The 20,476-nt window shown below is 46.1% G+C and overlaps 1 protein-coding gene across 4 annotated transcripts in view; it reads left to right on the top strand.

Annotated features, from left to right (window-relative positions):
- Window positions 1-20,050, top strand: part of SYNDIG1L (synapse differentiation inducing 1 like) — a 57,049-nt gene extending 36,999 nt beyond the window's left edge. For 2 of the 4 annotated variants that reach the window (XM_074955939.1, XM_074955938.1), the window contains exons 2-4: window positions 11,118-11,569; window positions 14,956-15,093; window positions 17,907-20,050. In XM_074955939.1, coding sequence (XP_074812040.1) covers window positions 11,159-11,569; window positions 14,956-15,093; window positions 17,907-18,065 — 708 coding nt within the window. In that variant the 5' untranslated portion in view covers window positions 11,118-11,158 and the 3' untranslated portion in view covers window positions 18,066-20,050. Of the gene's footprint in view, window positions 1-3,919; window positions 3,999-4,677; window positions 4,833-11,117; window positions 11,570-14,955; window positions 15,094-17,906 lie in introns of all 4 variants that reach the window. The other 2 variants (XM_074955937.1, XM_074955935.1) reach the window with 2 other exon arrangements.
- The last annotated feature ends 426 nt before the right edge of the window (window positions 20,051-20,476 follow it).

Here is a 20,476-nt window from a genome sequence, read left to right as displayed (position 1 = left end):
GGGGGGGACTGACGATATGTACCCAGAACCACCCGCGACAATGTTTCAGCCCCATCAGGCATTGGGATCTCAACCCAGAATTCCAATGGGCAGCGGAGACTGCGGGAACTGTGGGATAGCTACCCACAGTGCAACGCTCCGGAAGTCGACTCTAGCCTCGGTACTGTGGAAGCACTCCGCCGAGTTAATGCACTTAATGCACTTCTGTGGGGACACACACTCTCGAATATATAAAACCGATTTCTAAAAAACCGACTTCTATAAATTCGACCTTATTCCGTAGTGTAGACATACCCTAAGCACAGTAAACTGAGTGCAGTGCAGACCAATGCCCTAAGCCTAAAGATCTAGCAAGGAGAAAAGGAAAGGACCTTTCCATAGCAGCCCCTTCTCTCACAGAGACAAGAAATACTCTCTCCCCACCCCCAGCATCAGAAAGACATCCCCAAAAGTGTGAGTAGGTGCCTCTTATAGGCCTGAGGAACAGTGTGTGTGAACGGATATGTGGGTGTGTGGGGAAGTGAGTGTGAACAGATGTGTGGGAGAGAGAATAAGATACACCAAAATATACAGTCAGCAGAAAGGGAAAAAAGGAGGGAAGGAAGTATAAACAAATGATACATAATAGCTTTATATTAATATTAGTGTAATGTATTTATTAATATTGGTTTATTGCTTTGGATTCTCATTAACTAAAGGTTTCATATCCCATTAGTTTCCTGAACCTTCCAGTCCACACAACACCCACCCCCCTTCAAAAAACCCCAAACCCAACATAGTTAATGGAGGAGTAATAATAAAACTACTAATAATTTGCACCTCTTCCTTCTGAGGCCATCAGATAAGTTTATACATTTGAATTAATTCAGCCACACAATAACTATTTTGAAGCAAGTAATTATCAGCTCCTTTTTACAAATGGAGAAATTGTACTGATGCTATTATTTCTCTCATAGTAGCTTTATGACAAAGTAGTCTGGTCCCCAAGTGCACAGGGTAAGAGCACAGAGGTCAGGTAACTTTTTCTCAATGAAAAACAATGTATTTCTTTAAACGTATTAGCTATTTTTAAAAGTTATTTTACATTTCAGTTCAATTGTACCAAAGTAAAAAAAAGTAGGAGCAGCAGCAGGTTTCAAAGCTGATAAATAATGTAAACTCCAAGATCAGATCAGATTTTTAATATAAATTGCAATGTTTAATAATAAATTGTGTACAGTGCTGCCGAGGGAGCCCTCTCTCCCCACCACAGCCCTGGGGCTGGGAGAGAGGCATCTTTTCCCCCCATAGCCCTGCACACCCCAACCTCTCCCAAGCCCCCATCACCAACCCTCACCTCATCTCACCGCCCCCACCCACCTTACACATCCTCCACGCTCAACTGTGTGCGCACCTACAGGGCTGGTGCATGGCCCTTGATGGCCCTCTGTGTGGCCATGCAGGTGTGCACCTTAGAGGGAACATGGCCCATGACCCCCCTGTGGGCCGCAACCACCAGGTTGAGAGACACTCATCTAGATGAGTTGAGTACCCTCTGGAAGACCTCTGAATACCCCAGGGATACATGTACCTCTGGCTGAGAACCACTCTCAACTATCCATGCCCGGTGCTCAATTGAGAATCAACTCTTTACCTTCAGATAAAGGCACTGTCCTCTGTAGAGTGACTGAGACATCTAGTGGCCAGATAGAAAAGTAGCAGGTCCATGGATTTCATAGGAAAATCTATTTTTTGTATGCTGATGCTGCACATTATGTGCTGGGCGCTGCCTACACATTCAAAGAGGCTCCCGGCCCCAAGGAGCTCACATTCCAGGAGTACAGGCAACGTAGAAATGGTGGGGACAGCAGGAGACAATTGAAATGAGGGCCTCTTTTATATACATTGGTAAACCCACATGTAGCATGTTAACTTACCCAGCATGTTCCAAGCCCCCTTGTCTAAGCGCACCCTAACCCAATCCCTGCGAGAGCCCGTTTGCGTTGGTACGTTTTAATGGAACTGGGAGGGAGGTGTGGGAATGTAAGGAATCCTGATGGAGCTTCCTCCCTGTGATGCTGCTTCTCAGGCAGCTGCCGGACTAGCGCCACTGAAGGGATTGGGGGGCTGATGTTCTGGCTCTCACCATCAGGAGCCATGCTTCAGCCTTAAGTAGTGTGACAAAGCTCTGTCCTTGCCTCCATGGGTCCCACGTTTCCTGGCGGATTTCGCTAGCCTCAGAGGCTCACTGTGACCTTCCACGTAACCCTTGTCTCTCTAGAGACAAGGGTCACAGTCTACTGAGCCATTTTCATCATAAGCCAGCGGGGGAGGTGAGGAGAAGTTATCTTTCCTTGCACAGTCTCTGTTGTCTCCCAGTCTCAGTGATTAATCAGGGGGCAAAGGCGGGGGGGGGGGGAGCCTGGACCCACCCTCTACTCCGGACTCAAGCCCAGGGACCCTAATAGTATCAGCTATGGTAGTTGACATTTTAGAAACATGACATGTACAATTCCCTGGGCTACTTCCCCCACAGCAGCCCTCACTTCCTCAAGCTCCACTTCACCCTTACCTCAGGGCCTCCTTCCTTGTGCCTGATATGGTGTGTACTACTCAGTCTCTCCAACAGCACAACTTCCTCCCACAGCTCCTGACATGCACACCCACCTGACTAACTGGGAGGCTTTTAACTAGTTTCAGCAGGCCCGATTGGCTTCAGGTGTCCCAATCAACCTAGCAGTCTCCCTGTCTTCTGGAAAGTTCTTAATTGGCCCCAGGTGTCTTAAATGACCTGGACCAGCTGCCATTTCACTTATCCTGGTACCAGGGATTTGTTTAGCCTGGAGCTAATATATCTATCTCCCACTACTTTTCTATAGCCATCTGGCCTTGCTCCGTTACAGTAGTTTGGAGGAAATGTTTCTGCAGAGAAACATTTATCTAAGTGAGAATGAAGATTTGATTTGCATCTGGAAATCGACCAATATGACTAGCAAATCCCTGAAAAGCAGCACACAGTATCCCAATTCTCAAAGCAATTTAGTCTCTGTCAGCTCTGGAAGCCCATCACTGAGGAAGCTGACTCTACCCCTATTTGGAGGGCATAACCAACGCCATATTCACTCCTTTCCAGCTCTATCAAACAAGTTGCTTCACAGCTGTGCATTAGCTGCTCTTCATCACAGACACCCTTTATCATGCCCATTAGCCAGGTCCACAATCTGCGTCACCTTCTCCCCCTATATCCTGGCGGTCACTAAATCCTTCCCTTATAATAGCTCTAAAATCCCACTTGCTAGAATCCTTGTACACACCTGGCTCAGAGGTTGCTTGGATTCCACTTCCCTCTCCATGCGTCTCCCGCAGACCCCATCCCTTCCATATGCTGCTCTGACCAGTTTTCTCCTTTGCTGCTCTGATGACATCTCCTTCCACCTCACATCCCTTCCCTGGCTTCCTCTCCTTTTGCATCAAGTTCAAGCTTCTCGCTCTCTTCTTCAAGGCCATACGTAATCTCACCACTGCCTACATCACTGCATTCACTTCTGCCTTCCCCTCCCCCACCAGACCCTACTCTGAGCCTATTGCTCTCACTTTAAGGTTCCTTTTGTCTCTTGCTCACACTTGACCTGGCTCCTTTTCTCATGCTGCCTCCTCCACTTGGGACAGCTTTCCACACACCCATGTGACTGAATGGCTGGTCTCTGCTCCTTCTGATCCTTCCTGTAAACCATTTCTTTTGCTCACCCTTCCAACCATCCCTGGTATCCTCTTCCCCTATTAGCTCCCGGAGGCAGGGATATCTCCTCCTTGTGTGTCAGGCAGGAGCAGGGCCTCCTCTTATCTCTGGAAAGCATCAAGCACAATTATGATCATGTGTACTTATGGCTGGAACTCCGTAAGTAACAATAATAACGTCTCCATTGCCTTCTCTGTGCAGCCATTGCTGTCATGTCAAGTGCTGCACAACATGGTTTGATTTGGAGTCTGCCTATCGTTCTGCCTGGAGGCCAAGGCAGGTGAGACTATTTGTATGCGACTTTCCCTGTAACTGGAGCAGGAGCTCCTCTCCCTGCAGCTGCTGTGCTGTGCTGTTTATCTCCTGGCTTCCCTGATTGCTCCTCTCTGGCTGCAGTGCCCGGTACTGCTCTCTGAATGTGCCATCATGGCTCAGTTGGGAGCGCTCTTGCATGTCAGTCAGAAGGTCCCGTGGCTTAAAGTCTCACATCAGGATATTCTAACCTCCTCTTGGGGGCATCTGGGGAGATGTAATCCAGACATAATCTAACAGTGAGGCAGGACTGAATGTTTACCTGACAGAACAACTAAATTGTGATTGATTATTGGAAAAGCTACTTATTTTACCATTAACCCAGCTTGTTACACCCAGCATCTGTGCCAAGTGTCAAATTAGAATCAAGGACTGTCCACAGAGAGGAGTATTCAGTGACTGTAACGATATTGCACTGGGGAGGATAAACGTGCCAGTCCAGTCTTGAGAGCTGGGGGCTTTCGACCTGGGAGACATCAGTCACACTGTGAGCGAGACCCAGATTTATCCTGGGGCTACCTAGACCAGAATCTGGCCCTGTTTGTTTTTCTCCTTAGCTCAGTTCATATCCATTGTCTCCAATGCGGCATTTGTTTTGATGATCTCTTGGCGTAAGGCACACTGATCAGTTTTGTGTTCTGCCACAGCCTGGAGCAATGGGCAGGAGAGGCTGAGACTGGGGGTGCAGAGGCCTCACCCTCTGGAGTGACTATGAGTGTGCCGCTGTAGGGAGAGAGCAGCCACGTAATTATGGAGAGACAGCATCCATGGGTACCGAGGTGATATCCCAGCCTGACTGCAGGTACGGTCCGTCTCTGTCAATCTGATAGACTCTCTTCTCCAGATGCATCTCTGTGTCTGAGCTCTGTTTGTGTGTATGTATCTTCCCTAACCACCCAATGACACCTGCTGTTATCCGCTCTCAGTATTATGCAGACTAATCCTGTGGGGTGAATAGTGCCACATTCCATCCAAGTGAGTTTATAATGAGGATGGAGTGTGCCTTGCTCTCAGCCAATTTTGTCTGTTCACTGCTTCTTCGCTTTGATCTGCCAGTTTCATTCTTTCTCTCCAAAGTCTGATGATGGCCCCAATTGCATTAAACTCACTGAAGAACCCAAGGAAGTCCAGTCTGGTTTGGAGTTTACTGCATGATTTGCTGGTCTCTGTCTCTTCCGGAGTCAGGGTCGGGGGGGACGACTGTATGTCTTTCTTTTTGCCTGTGATTCCCTGCATCATCCACACATTCTCAGGAGTATGGTAGGTGCTGTGCAAACGTATATGAAACACAGTCCCTGCCCCAAAGAACTTACTTTGTTCACCGCACACAAGCACGTGTACGCACACACACTCACATGCTATATTTGTGCAATGCTGTGACCTTGGTGCCTTTAAGAAATTAGAATGATCTCTAACCCTTCAACAACTGTGTCTTTCTCCCCCCCCCCCCCCCACCTTCCCTGCCCCAGCTGTCTCTGTGATATTAGAGGGCTGTTCAGAGGACATGCTAACCCTGTTGTATTAAAGCAGGAAGCATATTCCTTGCTTGCATTACAGTATAACTGAGCACAGCATCTATAGGGCTCTGACACAATATCCCTCAATGCTCCACTTCCACATAAAGCTACAGCTGCAACCTAATAATGAGACTGTTCCAGTGGCTGCACTTCAGGGTAACTTTGCATATTTATGAGACCTGTGGTGGAAAGGTCTCGCTTCTCATTTCTCTCCTTATCCTGGAGCCCTTGTTATCCAGCTTTCTCCCTAGACAGGGAGAAATGCAGTTTGCTGGGATTTTTCTGTAGCTGTTCCACAAAAGAGAGATTCCAGACCGTGATCCTCCCTGTGCAGAGTTGGCCATCTCCTTAATACAGCAATTCCCATACTCCTCCCTGCTGCAACCACAGTCTTATGGGATGGCTCAGGGCAGATGTACTTAGGTTTCCTCTGTTGGCCCTTTGATCCCCTACAATCAACACCGCAATATCCTTTTTTCTTCTCTTTATAACACCATCTCTGGGAGCCAAGCCCCTGGGGTGTTGAAGGGCAGCAAGGAAAAGAGTGCTGGGGGTCTTGTATCACAGAGAACATTATAACAGAGGGATCTTTGTAACACAGAGTTACAGAAATTAGCGAGGGAAAAGACCCTGGGTGCCTCATGTCCACCCGCTGTCAATGCAGGATTGTTCTCTATGTAGCTTAGTGCTTTGTCCAGCATAGCTTTAAAAGTCAAGTGGCTGGCCTTCATCATTTCCCATGGGAGAGAATTCTGCAACCACTACCGCTTGCTCTTGGGGAGACTTTCTTAGTATTTAACTTACATTTTCCGATCTGTTCCTTGATTACTCCCAATTTTACTCCCTTGAGCCACCCTGAGTAATTCATCGCCCTTCCGGATATTTACACCCTTCAGCTGTTTGCAGACTGTTACCATGTCCCTCTGTGTTGTCCCAACAAGACAGATTTTGCTCTTGCAGTCTTTCCTTGTAAATCTGTCCATCCAGCCCCATCTTCTCTGAACTTTTTCCAGTTCATCAGTATCTTTTTAGTTATAAGGTTCCCAAACTCACATAATCCAGGTCCACTTGCAGTAGAGTTGTATAAAGAGTAACAATCGCCTTTGGGCTTTGTTATTTGATGCCTCACAGTGGCCTGTTTTGCAGCCATATTTCACTGCCGGTCTAACTTGCTGCCCAATATCACCACTAAATCTCTTTTAGCCTTTTTCTTTTAGTTCCGTTTCATTTTATCTCATACTTATGTTTTCAATTTCCCCAGGACCCTTTGCATTATTTCTTTACTCACCAATATTCACAATGCTTCCCAGTGTAGTACTGTGTGCAAATTTCATTAATGTGCAGTTCATTCCTTCTTCCAGATCATTTAATGAAGATCTTAAATACGACTGGATGTAACATTGAAACATGCAATATCCACTAAACGCTGCCCTGCAACCCCGTACTGGGCCATTTATCAGCACGCTTTGCTCATGGTCCTTCAGGCAGTTTTCTGTCCAGTTCAGTGACTATTTCCCACTTTGAATGAACTTTGGCAGAAAAAAATGTAATGAGACAAGTTGTCAAATGTTTTACTAAAAATGCAAGTTTGTCTGCCAAGATCTTTTCTTCACAAACTCCATGGTTGGATCGTTATCCTGTAGATGTCTCGTGATTTTTCATATTATTTGTTCCATTATTTTATTAGCAATAGAATTTAAATTTACAGGAAAGTAATTGGCAGGATCACTTTTTTTCCTTTTCCAACCCTCCATTACAAACCCAGTTCTCTGTAACTTCCTTGAATTAACTGTCAGTGCTATAATTTGTTAGATCATTCCCTCAATATTTTTAAAATGCACATCATCCAGATTGTTTCACTTCTCTATTGAAAATTTCCCATATATGCCTTCATCGACCTTTATTAATTTATTTTTACTAAGTCTTCCTTACCTGTTAATGGTTCAAATAGAAATTTGTAGTAGGATGGGAAAATTAAGAATCTGGGGCATGCCATTGGTCTTATTTCGGTGGTTGGGTTTAGTGTGTGGGTGCTGCTGGGTGGCGTTGATGGGCTATGACATACTGGAGGTTAGACTATGATCTCAATGACTCTCTTGGTGGGGAGAGGCATGAAAGATGTGTGAAGTAAGATGGGTAGGCCTTTAACAACACAAGGTGGTGCTGAAGGATTTGAGGGGGAGGGGTAACTTAGAGAGAGAGAATTATTTCATCTTCCTGAAGGGGGGTGTCAAGGTTCCTTCCCCACTCTGAACTCTAGAGTACAGATGTGGGGACCTGCATGAAAACCCCCCTAAGCTTATTCTTACCAGCTTAAGTTAAAACTTCCCTAAGGTACAAACTACTTTACCTTTTGTCCCTGGACCTTATTGCTGCCACCACCAAGCATCTAACAAAAATAACAGGGAAAGAGCCCACTTGGAAACGTCTTTCCCCGCAAAATCCCCCCAAGCCCTACACCCCCTTTCCTGGGGAAGGCTTGATAAAAAACCTCACCAATTTGCATAGGTGAACACAGACCCAAACCCTTGGATCTTAAGAACAATGAAAAAGCAATCAGGTTCTTAAAAGAAGAATTTTAATTAAAGAAAAAGTAAAAGAATCCCCTCTGTAAAATCAGGATGGTAAATACCTTACAGGGTAACCAGATTCAAAACGTTGAGAATCCCTCTAGGCAAAACCTTAAGTTACAAAAAGACACAAAAACAGGAATATACATTCCATTCAGCACAACTTATTTTATCAGCCATTTAAACAAAACAGAATCTAACGCATATCTAACTAGATTGCTTATTAACTCTTTACAGGAGTTCTGACCTGCATTCCTGCTCTGGTCCTGGCAAAAGCAACACACAGACAGAGAGAACCCTTTGTTTCCCCCCCCTCCAGCTTTGAAAGTATCTTGTCTCCTCATTGGTCATTTTGGTCAGGTGCCAGCGAGGTTGTCTTAGCTTCTTAACCCTTTACAGGTGAAAGAGTTTTTCCTCTGGCCAGGAGGGATTTAAAGGTGTTTACCCTTCCCTTTATATTTATGACAGGGGGGCTCAACTTCCAAAAGTTTGGGAAATGCTGCCCTAAGGGAAGGGGTGGAAGTTCATTGATAGGGACATTTTGAAGCCGGATACAATACTAGGAATTGTACAGTAGGGAAGAAGCTGGGATTGGCCGTGGGGACAAGCACATGGGAGCTAACTGGGCTTTTGATCCTCAGGAGTCTTTAATTCAACTTCTTTATTTAAATTTTTGTCTGGAGGACAGATAAAACTAAGGTGATATGTTTTAGATCAGAATGAGTGGCATACCCCAGGGAGCCCTACACCAGGCAGATGACTCTGCCTATAATATATAACATACTGCAGAGAAAGAAATTACTAATATGTCTAAAGAGAAATGACATTTTGGGCTGCAAGGCAGCAGGGTGTCCCATTGAGGTCTGTTCAGGAGACAGATGCATGCTAAAGAACTGCTGTAAAAACACAGGGTCTAGTGTTAGAATTAGAGGTGGCCAAATAACGGAGTTTGTACCCCAGGGAAAGTCTGATATTCTAACATTTGTTTTCCTGCCAAATCAGAAGGAAAAGTCAAAATATCAGCCATTTTCACAGAACAAAAGGTTCCAAAATATTTTGATTTGAAAATGTTAAAATGGGTGATTGTTAATTAAAATGAAATGATTCATCGTTCCCAAATGAATACATTTTTACTTGAATTGACATTTTAAAAAAAAGATTCTTTTTATGTCATTTAAGGAAACGTCTGTTCAAAACCAAATGTTTGTTTTGTTTATATTTTGCTGATGGAAAGTCAAACAATTTTGTCAAAATCAAAATCTTCTTATGGCAAATTTTGATTTTGACAATCACATGTTCTGGTGGGAAATTGTTTGGTGCAAAAAAAACGTCAGCCAGCTCAAGTTAGACTCTCCGGAACTGAGCTCAGTGGTAGGGCTTTTCTATGCCCGGGGTGGTGCTGGTTTGATTAAAGCTGTGATGTTGCACTAGTTTAGAAAAATGGGTTTAGAAAGGAAAGATGGTGCAGTAGTTAGGATGCTATTTGGGGCTGTCGGAGACCCGGGTTCAATTGCTGCTCTGTCACAAACATCCTGCCTGACCCTAGGGAAGTCACTTAGGGCTGTCCTACACTACAGAGTTAGGTCTGTTTAACTATATCTCTCAGGGCCATGTCACACCCTGTGTCGTATAATTAAGCCGACCTAAGCCCCAGTATAGACACAGCTAGGTCGATGGAAGAATTCTTCCATTAGTCTAACTACCGCCTCTCAGAGAGGTGTATTTACTACACTGATGAAGGAACCCCTTCCATTGCTATAATAAGTGTCTACACTGCAGTGATGCAGCTGAACCATAGTAGTGTGTCTAATGGAGACATACCCCTAGGCTGGGTAGGTCTACACTTGGAGCTGGGGGTGTGATTCACGGCTCGAGGAGACATACTTGTGCTAGCTCTCATTGAGCCAGCAGCTAAAAACAGAATATAGCCATGGCTGTGGGACAGGCTAGCCACCAAGTACGTACCTCTCTGAGATTCTAGGCAGGGACTCGGGGTAGCCACAGCTGCATTCTGTTCATAACAGGCTAGCTCAGTGAGAGTCAGCGTAAGTGTCTCCATGAGATGGGAATCATGCCCCCAGCTCAAAGTGTAGCCATACCCTTTTTTCTCTGTGCCTCAGTTCCCCGTCTGTATAATGGGAACAATAGCACTTCCCCACCCCACAGCGGTGCTGGGAGGACAAATACATTAAAGATTGTGAGATGCTCAGATACTGCAGTGATGGGGACCTTCAATAGATAGATACATGCAGCTGTGGGTGTAGACCAGGCCTCAGCATCTCAATCCCTCTCTCCCTTACTGTGCTTTGTATAGTGTATGGAGAGGCAGTCCCCCCAAGAGAACACTAAGACGGTACCAGTAATTAAAATATCCTCACAGCAACCTTCCATCTTCCCTGAATTTATACTCGGTCCCTCACCAGCCCAAGCCCAGGCATTAAAAAGCACTATGAAAGCTCAACTATGTTTAGAAACCATTAGCTGCTGAACCTGTAATGCATGAAGGGCTGTAATTTACTGTGTGTCCTGCTAGTTTTGGATGTCAGAAAGGCCCCTCAAGTGGATGCCAGCTGTGCATCTACTGCAATGCCATCTGGTATTCTCTACCGCAATATAAATTATGAGCCACCAGAAAGGATGCAACAGGCATTCCTATCCGACTGTATGGTCCCTTCTGAATGTGCATTGTAGAAACAGCAAATCCTCCACTCATTCCAGCCTGATGTTATCAGATCATCTCATCACATTCTTAGCTCACTATCAGCTTGTGACAGATGAACAGCTCCTCAATTATCTGAGACAGTGTTCAAGCCATGGAATAGGGGTCCTAGATTTTTATTCTCTCTAGTGCAGCCAGGTAGTGCCATTTTGCACTGGCAAGTGTCCTGCAGTCATCTCTGCTGTGACCAGTAGATGTTACTATGAGTGGTTCCCCTGAATCCGCAGCCTTGCCTTGTTGATATTATACACTCACTCCTTCTACTCTCTTTTATTCCTCAGGGTTACCCTCCCGTTAGCTCCTCCAGGCCATTTTCAGCATAATGGAAAGTCTGAGTGAGCTTCAGAACCCACTGCTGGCCAAGAGCAGCAGGCATCTTCACGGTAGCTACTCCTACCATCAGCATCACCCTAGTCATTGCTGCCAGGGGAAACTTTACATCTTTCAAAACACTGGCAGTGCCAGGACTCACCAGCTGCTGGATGCCAGTTCTCTGCAGCTGGCTGTTGAAGCATTGTATGGTCCCAACTTCATCCTGGTGAAGGATGAGACCAGTCTCAAGGCCAAGGACAACAAGGGGGAGAGCTGCGAGATGACCTTCATGGAAAACAAAGAGGCCCCCTCTGAGGCTGCAGATGGGCAAGAAAAACAAGCACCATGCCAGATGGAGAGTGACATCAGAATCCAAACAGTGTCCTATGAAGTGGAGGAGGAAGAATTCCAGGAGTATGAGGTGAGCCACTTCTAGGAGAAACAGCAACAAGCTGGTCCCCGATGAATATGTCCAACTGCCCTTGGGTGTAGATGGTGCACAAATGGCACTGAAGGTGTTAAATTTCTACCATCCCTTCTGTGTCTGAACTCAGCATCACCACAGAGTGTCCCAGTTGCTTCTGTTGGTGTCCAACAGGGTTATTTTTGGTGGGATACTTTGAAAATTTAATCTCACACTGAAATCAAAGTGGAGCTGGGATTAAAGCATCCGGGAGGACTCAATCAGTTATTATAATGTGATCTCATTTCAGTTGCATATTGCAGTCCCATTGGTTGAAATGTTATCCTAGTATTGTGAGTTTCTCTTACATTTGCCCTTCCCCACCCACCCCTCTCCTCTCCAGCTCTGGCTTATTACAGAGCGAATGTTACTATTTCTGTCAGCTAAATAGCTGCACAGCAGCAGCACTGCAGTGAAGGCATTGTTATATTTTTAGGGTTGGAAAGTAATCTGGGGCACTGTGGATTGACCAGAAATTCAGCCAAGAGAATGAGCTGTCTCAGGGGTTGTGTCCTTTGAAATAGGCCTTTTTTTAATGAAATGGCTAAGTGCAGATGAATGATGAGGTCACACTTTGTGTGGCAGCCACATGTGGTGTACATGCTGCTCTGTCACAAGGCACGTGGGTATCTTGATTGGCTGCTCAGAGGGGACCTCATTGACCCATGGGGTGAGGAAGCTGCCATTTTATCCCTCTCCATTCCCCTCCCCTATAGCAATCTTGTCTCGTCACCGTCCTTCCAGTCCCATCTTGACACCCTCTGTGCCACACCCAATCTCCTGCCTCCAACACATTCTCCCTACATGCTCCCCACAGTTTCCTGTTGTTGATCCATGACTCATATTTTCCCTCCCAGTCCTTTGATAGTCTCTTATCATTCAATTCTCCCACTCTGCTACCCACAATACTCTGCATCCCCAGTCTCTCTCATGCTCTCTGTATTACTCTGCACCTCCTTAATCACCTTCCTGGCACTCCTTAGTGTCTGACTCTGCCCCCACATTCTCCTCGGTCTCCCTCCTGCACCCCGCTTTCCCTAGAACTCCCTCAGTTTCCCTTCCTGCTCATCTTTCTCAGTAATCTTCTATGCCTCCATGCACCCTCCAGCTTGTCTCTTTACTCTCTTCTGTGTGTACCCAGCATTTCCCTGTCTCTTCAAAATTTCTGATACAGTTTCCTAGCCGCAGAGCTCAGGAGGTGGCCAATTTTCCTGATATCAGCCTGACTTAGGCTCAGTTGAGAACAATGGGAGATGGTGGCCATCTTCATTAGGGGCAGCCTCACTTTCCAGTGCAAGGAAGTGGTGGCCATCTTGACTATGGCTGTGGCATTACAGAAAATAATGGAAAATTCTGAATAAGGGCAGGTGAGAGGGTACATAGACCCCATACAGATCAATAAGGGGTTAATAAGAGCCTGTGGACTTAATCAGCCCCACCCTGCTATACCCATAGTAGGTGTCAAAAATAGAGGGAGGGGTTAAAAGGACAAAAGCCCAGCACAGTAGTGGCTGACCAGGAGACGGGATAGACCTCTTGTGCTAGCTCCTTGAAAGAAGGGCTGGCTGGGGCCGGGGCTTGTCCAGAGATTGCCTGAATGATGGCCTGGCTAAGGCCAGGGAATATTCAGAGACTGTCAGAGACCAAAGTCTCCCTGGGGGCAGAAGGGTCTCGTGTGGGACTCTAATATTTGCTTTGTTGCCTGTGACTAATGCATCTTTTCCTTTAGGACCTGAGAGATGGAGTTTGTTGTCCTGTCTGGTCTTGCTTAAGGTCTTAAGGTCAGAGTACGACCAGGGTAGCCAATGGTCCTTTGTCTCCCATACCCCACCCCTCAAGGGAACAGACACTTCCAGTAAACCTGGGTTGATTTGACCCTACCAGAGTCCATGTAATAATTCGTCATGAAATCTGAAGCAACTCAGTCATAGTTTGATACCAACTTGTGGATAGTTCCACAAGTTTGATACCAACCATCATGAGAAGCTTAAAATATAAATATATCATGAGTCTTGCAATAAAATAATGACTGGCGAATCTGTGCTATGGCTATTTATATTGATGTGTCCTCTGTTCGCTAAGGATTTACCATGCAATATAGAAGCCAAAAACAAAACACAAGATTCACAAAGGCAGGACTCTGTTGGAGTGGATTCCACTAACTCTGCTATTGTTGGCATCTGCTGTTTATCTCCAAATCCATTTCTTTGGACCATGGCAATATGCCTCTTCCAGACTGAAACAGGCACTTGCCCATTTCCATGGGTTTAGACCACTAAAACGTGCCCCCTCCAAACTTGGGCCAAAGGGTACCCAAGATAGGGAGAAAAGTATGAGACAGAGTGGCACGCACATTGAAAAGAGGAACAGGGGTTCTCATGAGATTAGGATAGGCTCAAATCCAAGCCCTTTCCCTTACTTTCAAACCCAGTCTGGCAGTCTCAAACCCACTTAGTCCTAATGAGAATGAGGCACTTTGCTAAAGCCAGCACAGCCCATTATGCCAAAGTCCACGATGTTTAGGTATAAAAATAATTTCCAGGGAAATCCCAAATCTCCACCAAGTTTGCTGAAGACTCAACCTGGGAAGAAAATCAGAATCCATTTCAATCCCCAAATTTTCTCATTACATTTCTTTCTCCTCAAACCAGCTTGAGAGGATACAGTGTTTTAGAAACTCACTCTCTGAATATTCGGGTCAGAAGAGTTAGAGAATATATGAAAGGGATGGGAAAGAAAAGGAGGTGAGACTGAAATACGGAGAGTGAAGGGGGTGGGGGTGGGAAGCACTGCTTAGATACAAAGAGATAAGTGCCCTAGAAATACCATCGGTGGGCAGACTGGCAGGGGCAGCTCTGACTCAGGGAAAGCCCTTAGTAATAGGACACAGAGCATTTTGTGTCAAGAGCTCCGAGTGGCCAGAGGTTGGTAGTGACCAAAAGTTTTTTCCACCAGCGGCTGTGTGGTGGTCTGCAGGCCATGAGATCCTGCATCTCAGCCCCATTTCCATCACACTTCCCCCACACAGCAGGCCTGGATGGGCCATAATGACTGCACCCCTTTTTTATCCCTGTGGCAGATCCCTCCAGCGCAGGCTGGCGTCAGACTGGTGGGAGGAGGGGAGGAAGCCCTTGTGTCAGTGTTTGCAGCCCCCGGCCTGGTTTTAACAGGCTGGCCTCATGACACGTTTCAGGGTCACGTGAATGTCAAACATGCTAGCGTGTCCCTCTGAGGGGTGAATGGGGTGCACTCGCACTGCTCTTCCCAGGCTCTCCCTGCCTGGGCTCTCTCCAGGCCTGACGGCCCCACGCTGATCAGCAGCACTGAACTCGTTTGTTTTCCAGAGTGACTCCTCGAGTGACAGTGAGAGTGAGGATCATTTCCTGATGCTCCCCCCACGAGACCACCTGGGCCTGGCCATTTTTTCAATGCTCTGCTGCTTCTGGCCCCTGGGGATTGCTGCCTTCTACTTCTCCCATAGGGTGAGGAATCCCATCTGCTGATGTCTCCTTTTCTGTGCTGCACATGCTGGGTTAGGTAATGGCTCTAATGCAGGGACCCTGCAAGCCAGAAGAACCCCTTGAGTCAGGGGCCTGGCACCATTCCGGTCAGTGAGACACACATTTCTGTCACTCCCATGGGTCCTGTTTCCAACCCTCACTGACCTGTAGCTCTGTGTGCTGGGGCAAAGCAAGTCATGCTCCAGGGTGTGGAGTGCTCTGGGCACCCTTCATCCTCACCCAACAGCAGAATTACGTGGTTCCATTGCATCCAGGGCTCTCCTTGATCATGTGGGGGAACTAGAGGACTTGCCCTTCAGTGCAGAGACTAGATACTATGGGCCAGAGTCTCTGCCCCACCCTTTTTGCCACTCTGGCGGAGCAAAAGGACCTGAAACTGACTATAACTTGCCAAACGAGAATTTCTCCAGCACAGGTGAATCTTTGGCTGGGGTGGAGCTGTGCTATAGTCAGTTCCTACATTGCCCTGCTCTGTGCTTCAACAATCCCCGGAGGGTAGATGGTCTTCTGGGTGACTTTTACCATCTTGTGTAGCTTGGAGCTGCCCCCAGGCTACTCCAAACTGTTCCAGAGTCAGCAATGGATCTGCTTGAGAATCCAGCTGCCTTGGAGACTGGGCAGAGCAGAGACTCTGCCCTCTGTTTCTCGTTACAGGGGTCCCTCCATTCATTATGTCTGTAGTAATGGCCTCTGATGTTGTCAAATAAAGCCAGTTTCCCCTCTATACAATAGGGATAATAACACCTCTCTTTGCCGACCGGCTGGTTAAACCTTGAGTCAATATTACTCTCCTGTTTAAAGCTGGGGAAGGATTGACAGCTCTCCCCATTAAAACAAGAGTCCATTGTGATCTTCCCAGATCACACAAGGGGCTTGATTCTCCTCACACTTGTGTGTAAATCAGGTGTAACTCGGCAGTGTAAAGCTGACACAAATAAGAAGAGAATCTGGGCCTGGGCCTGTATTAGCTCATACTGGTTGCTGCTCTAGTCAGGGCATGGGCCAGATTCTGTTCTCAGTTACATGGATGTAGATCCAGAGTAATTCACTCGGAGTCGATGGAGTTGTGCCCGATTTTTACTGGATGATACCAAGATCCAAGTTTTTCTCACAGTCTTAAGAAGTTAAATGGAGACAGCAGAAATAATAATAAAATAAGTTATAACGCACCTAGCTGAGTATAATATGAAAGGAACAACCTAGCACAGCATCTGTGAGGCAAAGTGGGGTCTTTAACCTGCTGGAGTTCTTTGAAGAGGAGCTCTTGTGGTTGTTTGTTTATCTAATGTAATTGCTGTACATGGTGCTTGGTTATTACTTGGATTGTTTGTTAGTTCTTCAGGGCAGGGACTGTCTCTGTGTTTGTTTAACAACTGAGAACACGCACAGGAAGCAGAGCGGGGTGTCACTGTAAGCAACCCTGAATCTGTGCAGTGGCCCAATCTGGCCCAGAGAGCAAATGAGATGCCTGGATATTGAAAGGGGAATAGAGAAGAATGTAACAATGCCATAGCATAGAGTGGTGTGCGTCCTCACCTTGAATACTGCATTCAGTACAGGGCACTTCAACTTAAAGAGGAGGTGCAACAGGAGAAACAGGAAAAAGTAACAGCAATTAAAAAATGACTAGGAACACAGGTACTGCCAGATCAATGGTCCAGGCTGTCTGCTGCTGTTTCCCTGCCTGTACCCAGAACCAGATGCCAAGGTGTAAATTCCCATAACAATCAATTATGGAATAATCTACCTCTGGGGGAAGATTCTTCCTCACTCCTATCAGTCAGTGATTGGTTTATCCTAGCTAATGTATCTGCAGTATTCTTGTTGTTCATATACATGTTGACTCCACTATGTCCTAATAACATGTGGCAGTGAGTTCCACAGGTTATTTATCCATTGTGGAAAAAATGTATTTCCTTTTAAATGTGTTGCCTTTTAATTTCAGTAAATGTCCCTGTGCTCTGGGATTTTGAGAAAGTGTAAAGGGCAGCGCACCATTTACACCCTTTATCCTATTCACTATTTTGTGAATATTTTCATTTTATGAAAATGATCAGAGGCCTGGAAAGACCCTTTTAACCTCTCCCCCATGAAAGTATTTCTAGGCCTCTGATCATTTTCATCTCTCCCCTTCAAACTCTTTCTATAACTGCCATATTCTTTTTGAAATGATGTGGCCAGAACAAAACCAGAGGAGGGCAACCCGCCAATATACGTAATGACATTATACTGGGTCAGTATTCTTCTTTATCCCTTTTTTAGGACAATGTAACCAGAAATAATTTACATATTCCTGATTAGTCAACATACTGAAGACTATTAGTACAATATAGCTAGTGTCCCTGCATGTGCAATCGTGATGTCATGCCAGAAGGAAGTTCTATTGCACTTACATTTCGAGACCACAAGTGCACGAAGTGACATATTCAGAAGTCCAAACACAACCAGTTCAAAGACTGATCCATCTACAAATGTATGGCTATCTGTAGCTACTCACCAAGAAATATTGTGCTGGGAAGAGCTGGTGCAATTATCCCTGTACTGTGAGAGTGGAGTTTAAGAATATCAGCTGCACACATGTACTTCAAACTTCTTAACCCCTCAAGCCTACCTTTTAAAGGAAAGCTGTATCAAAGTAAAGTTGCACAGAAGGGAAGAGGGGGATAAAGGTTGGGAGTCAGTGCTGTTCCCTGGTGTAAGTGAACAGTCAATCCTCTTCCCCAGAGGGGTTAGATGATGTTAATAGTCACTTACACATTGTCTTCTCTTTCCAGACCAGTAAGGCTGTCTCCAAGGGGGACTTCCATATGGCAAGTTCGGCCTCCCGGAGGGCCCTCTTCTTTGCTGCGCTCTCCATCACCATCGGCACAGGGATCTATATTGGTGTGATTGTAGCACTGATTGCTTATCTATCCAAAAGCGGCCATGTATAGCAGAGACCTTGATGCCAAAGCTCAGCACTCTACACCCAAAGGCCAGTGCTAGTGGAATTCATGCTTTTGTGTGGAGCATAGGACAGAACGCTTGCAAGGGCCACTGAGCAGCTCCATGAGTGGAGGGATCCAGGCTTGGATGCGCTATACAGGCTCTTTCCCTTTTACATGAACAATAGACTCCATTCTCCTTTACACCTTGGACAACTGGCTAACAACATCCCACTAGTAAAGAATTCAGCACAGGCTGAAAGTCCTGGATTCTGAGGCTAGGAGGAGCATGTTTCACTTAAGGAAGAATGTTGAAGAGATATTTTTAGTTCATCTGCAAGGCCTGGTGCAGCCACTTAGAGTTTTCAAAACAACATGTCCTGCACTGTGAATCCCACCACCTAGTGTATCACAGACCTAGTCTGATTTTGAGGCATATGGGGAAGAGGGCAGTGGGCAATTAATTCATTGGCTGCTCTTCCTTTTAGGAGAGAGGGCTCATAGGCTGATTGCAAGAGAGATTGCTCAGGGGTCCTGCTGTGGGGAGAACACTTCAGTTTTAGGGCCATAGGCTGGCAACTGTCCCTTTAATTGCCACAAACTAGGAGGACACAGTGCAGCCCTGAATAAAGAGAGAGCTCTGGGACTCAGTCTTCAGAACCTCAGCTAACAGCTCTACCACCAGGCTTTACCCTAGTCTCATTTACCAATCCGTGGCTCAGCCCTTGGTGATTCAGACCTAGCTCTTGAGTCATACATCCATTCTGAACAAGACGATGGAAGGTCATTTGGGCTGGTAATTGTGTGTCATAATTTCATGTGTAGAAGCTGGTTGGGAAAAGCCTCACAATTCTTGGGCATTATCGTCGTCACAGTAGCACCTAGTGGCCCAACTGAGATGGGGATGCTGTTGTGCTAGGTTCTGTAAAGACACAGTGTAAGAGATCCGGCTCCAAAGAACTTAGTCTCAGGAGCCAAAACAGACAAAGGCTGTGTGTGAAACGGAGGCACTGAGCGCTGACATGATTTACCCAAGGTCACTGAGGTCAGGGGCCTCAGGGGCCATAGAACCCTAGGCCGGAGTGCTAGCCCCTAGGTTAGGTACCTCACCTTTAGCTTTATCAGTGAGCAATGAAACACTCCAGGTACTGCCATTTAGGGCAACACCCAGAAGAAAAGATCTTGTTCTGCCCCAATGCACCTACTTCCAGGTAAATAACAACCCCCTCGCCAGAATTGGCCTGATCCCATTCATGCTGGTCACAGACAAATAAGGAGGTAAACAAAAAACCCTCTTAACTCAGCTTTGTGTATAACCTCCAGCCAAAAATACTGTTTGTTACTGAACAGAAGCTAGAGAATGAGAAAATATATGTTCCAGGTTTGGAGACTAAATGACAAGCAGTGGAGCCAAAACCCCAGGTGGAGGGTGGGAAGAGGTGTCTGTGCAGGGCTCTGTGCTGGACGGGACCCACGTTGGAAATGCCAGTGCCCCTTAGCCCTGCTTACAGCCTATTGCTTATGTGTATAGTGCCAACAACACGCTAGGTGCTTCACAGATGGATGTAGAGGCAAGGTCTTTTCCCCAAAGAGCTTACCGTAAAAAGACACTTTCTGCTTCAACCTGAGCTCCACTCCGGGCCTCAGATGCCACATCTTAAACCCTCCTCACCTTGGGCAGTCCTCCCCGCACTTCTTTCCTTGCCTCCCCATGCCTCACCCTGATGGGGCCTAGGCAGGCTCCCAACTCACCCCTCCCCTCCATGGGGTTTCTGTGCACACTATAGCATGTTTTGTAAGAGACTCAGCATGTTCCTTGATCCATGTATTGTTCATATGTACATTACATTCTAAAGCAGCATGTTTATATCTGAAATTTCTATTGTACTTGAGCCATAAAAGAAGGAAACATACAAGAGAAGAGACCTGTTCAGAAGCTTCTCTGAAGGTCCCATTATATTTTATAACATGAAAGAGTTAATAAAAGAGACGGAAACAGGAATGTATCCTTGATGAGTTGGATGTGGACAGAATGGGGGTGGGGGGGGATGCACTGTGCAAATGGCACAATGCTATTTAGATCAGTAAAACCCCAGGATGCTTGTGAGGGAGTCTGGAGGATGTAATCCAGGCAGTGGCTGGGCAACACAATGGAAGATTATAGTTAATTTAGATCACTGCAAAGAAATACACTTTGGGGAAAAGAACCTAAACTTAGAGCCTCTGAATTCATAGTAGCTTCTTAGGGGAAAGACTCAGGAGTCCCCATGGAGTTCAGTTTGCCCAGTGCCCAGTAGATATTTAAAAAGCAAAGATGCTCAAAAGAGAGAGAAAAAATATAAAGATCTTGAATAACAGTGAACCTTTCTGTGGAGTTAGTAACAGGTCCCCTGGAGAGGCTAGAAAAGGTCAGAGAAGCC

The sequence above is a fragment of the Natator depressus genome, chromosome 6 (assembly GCF_965152275.1).
Source record: "Natator depressus isolate rNatDep1 chromosome 6, rNatDep2.hap1, whole genome shotgun sequence".
In the NCBI taxonomy this organism is placed as follows: Eukaryota; Metazoa; Chordata; order Testudines; family Cheloniidae; genus Natator; species Natator depressus.
This window is presented reverse-complemented; position numbering and strand designations above follow the sequence as displayed.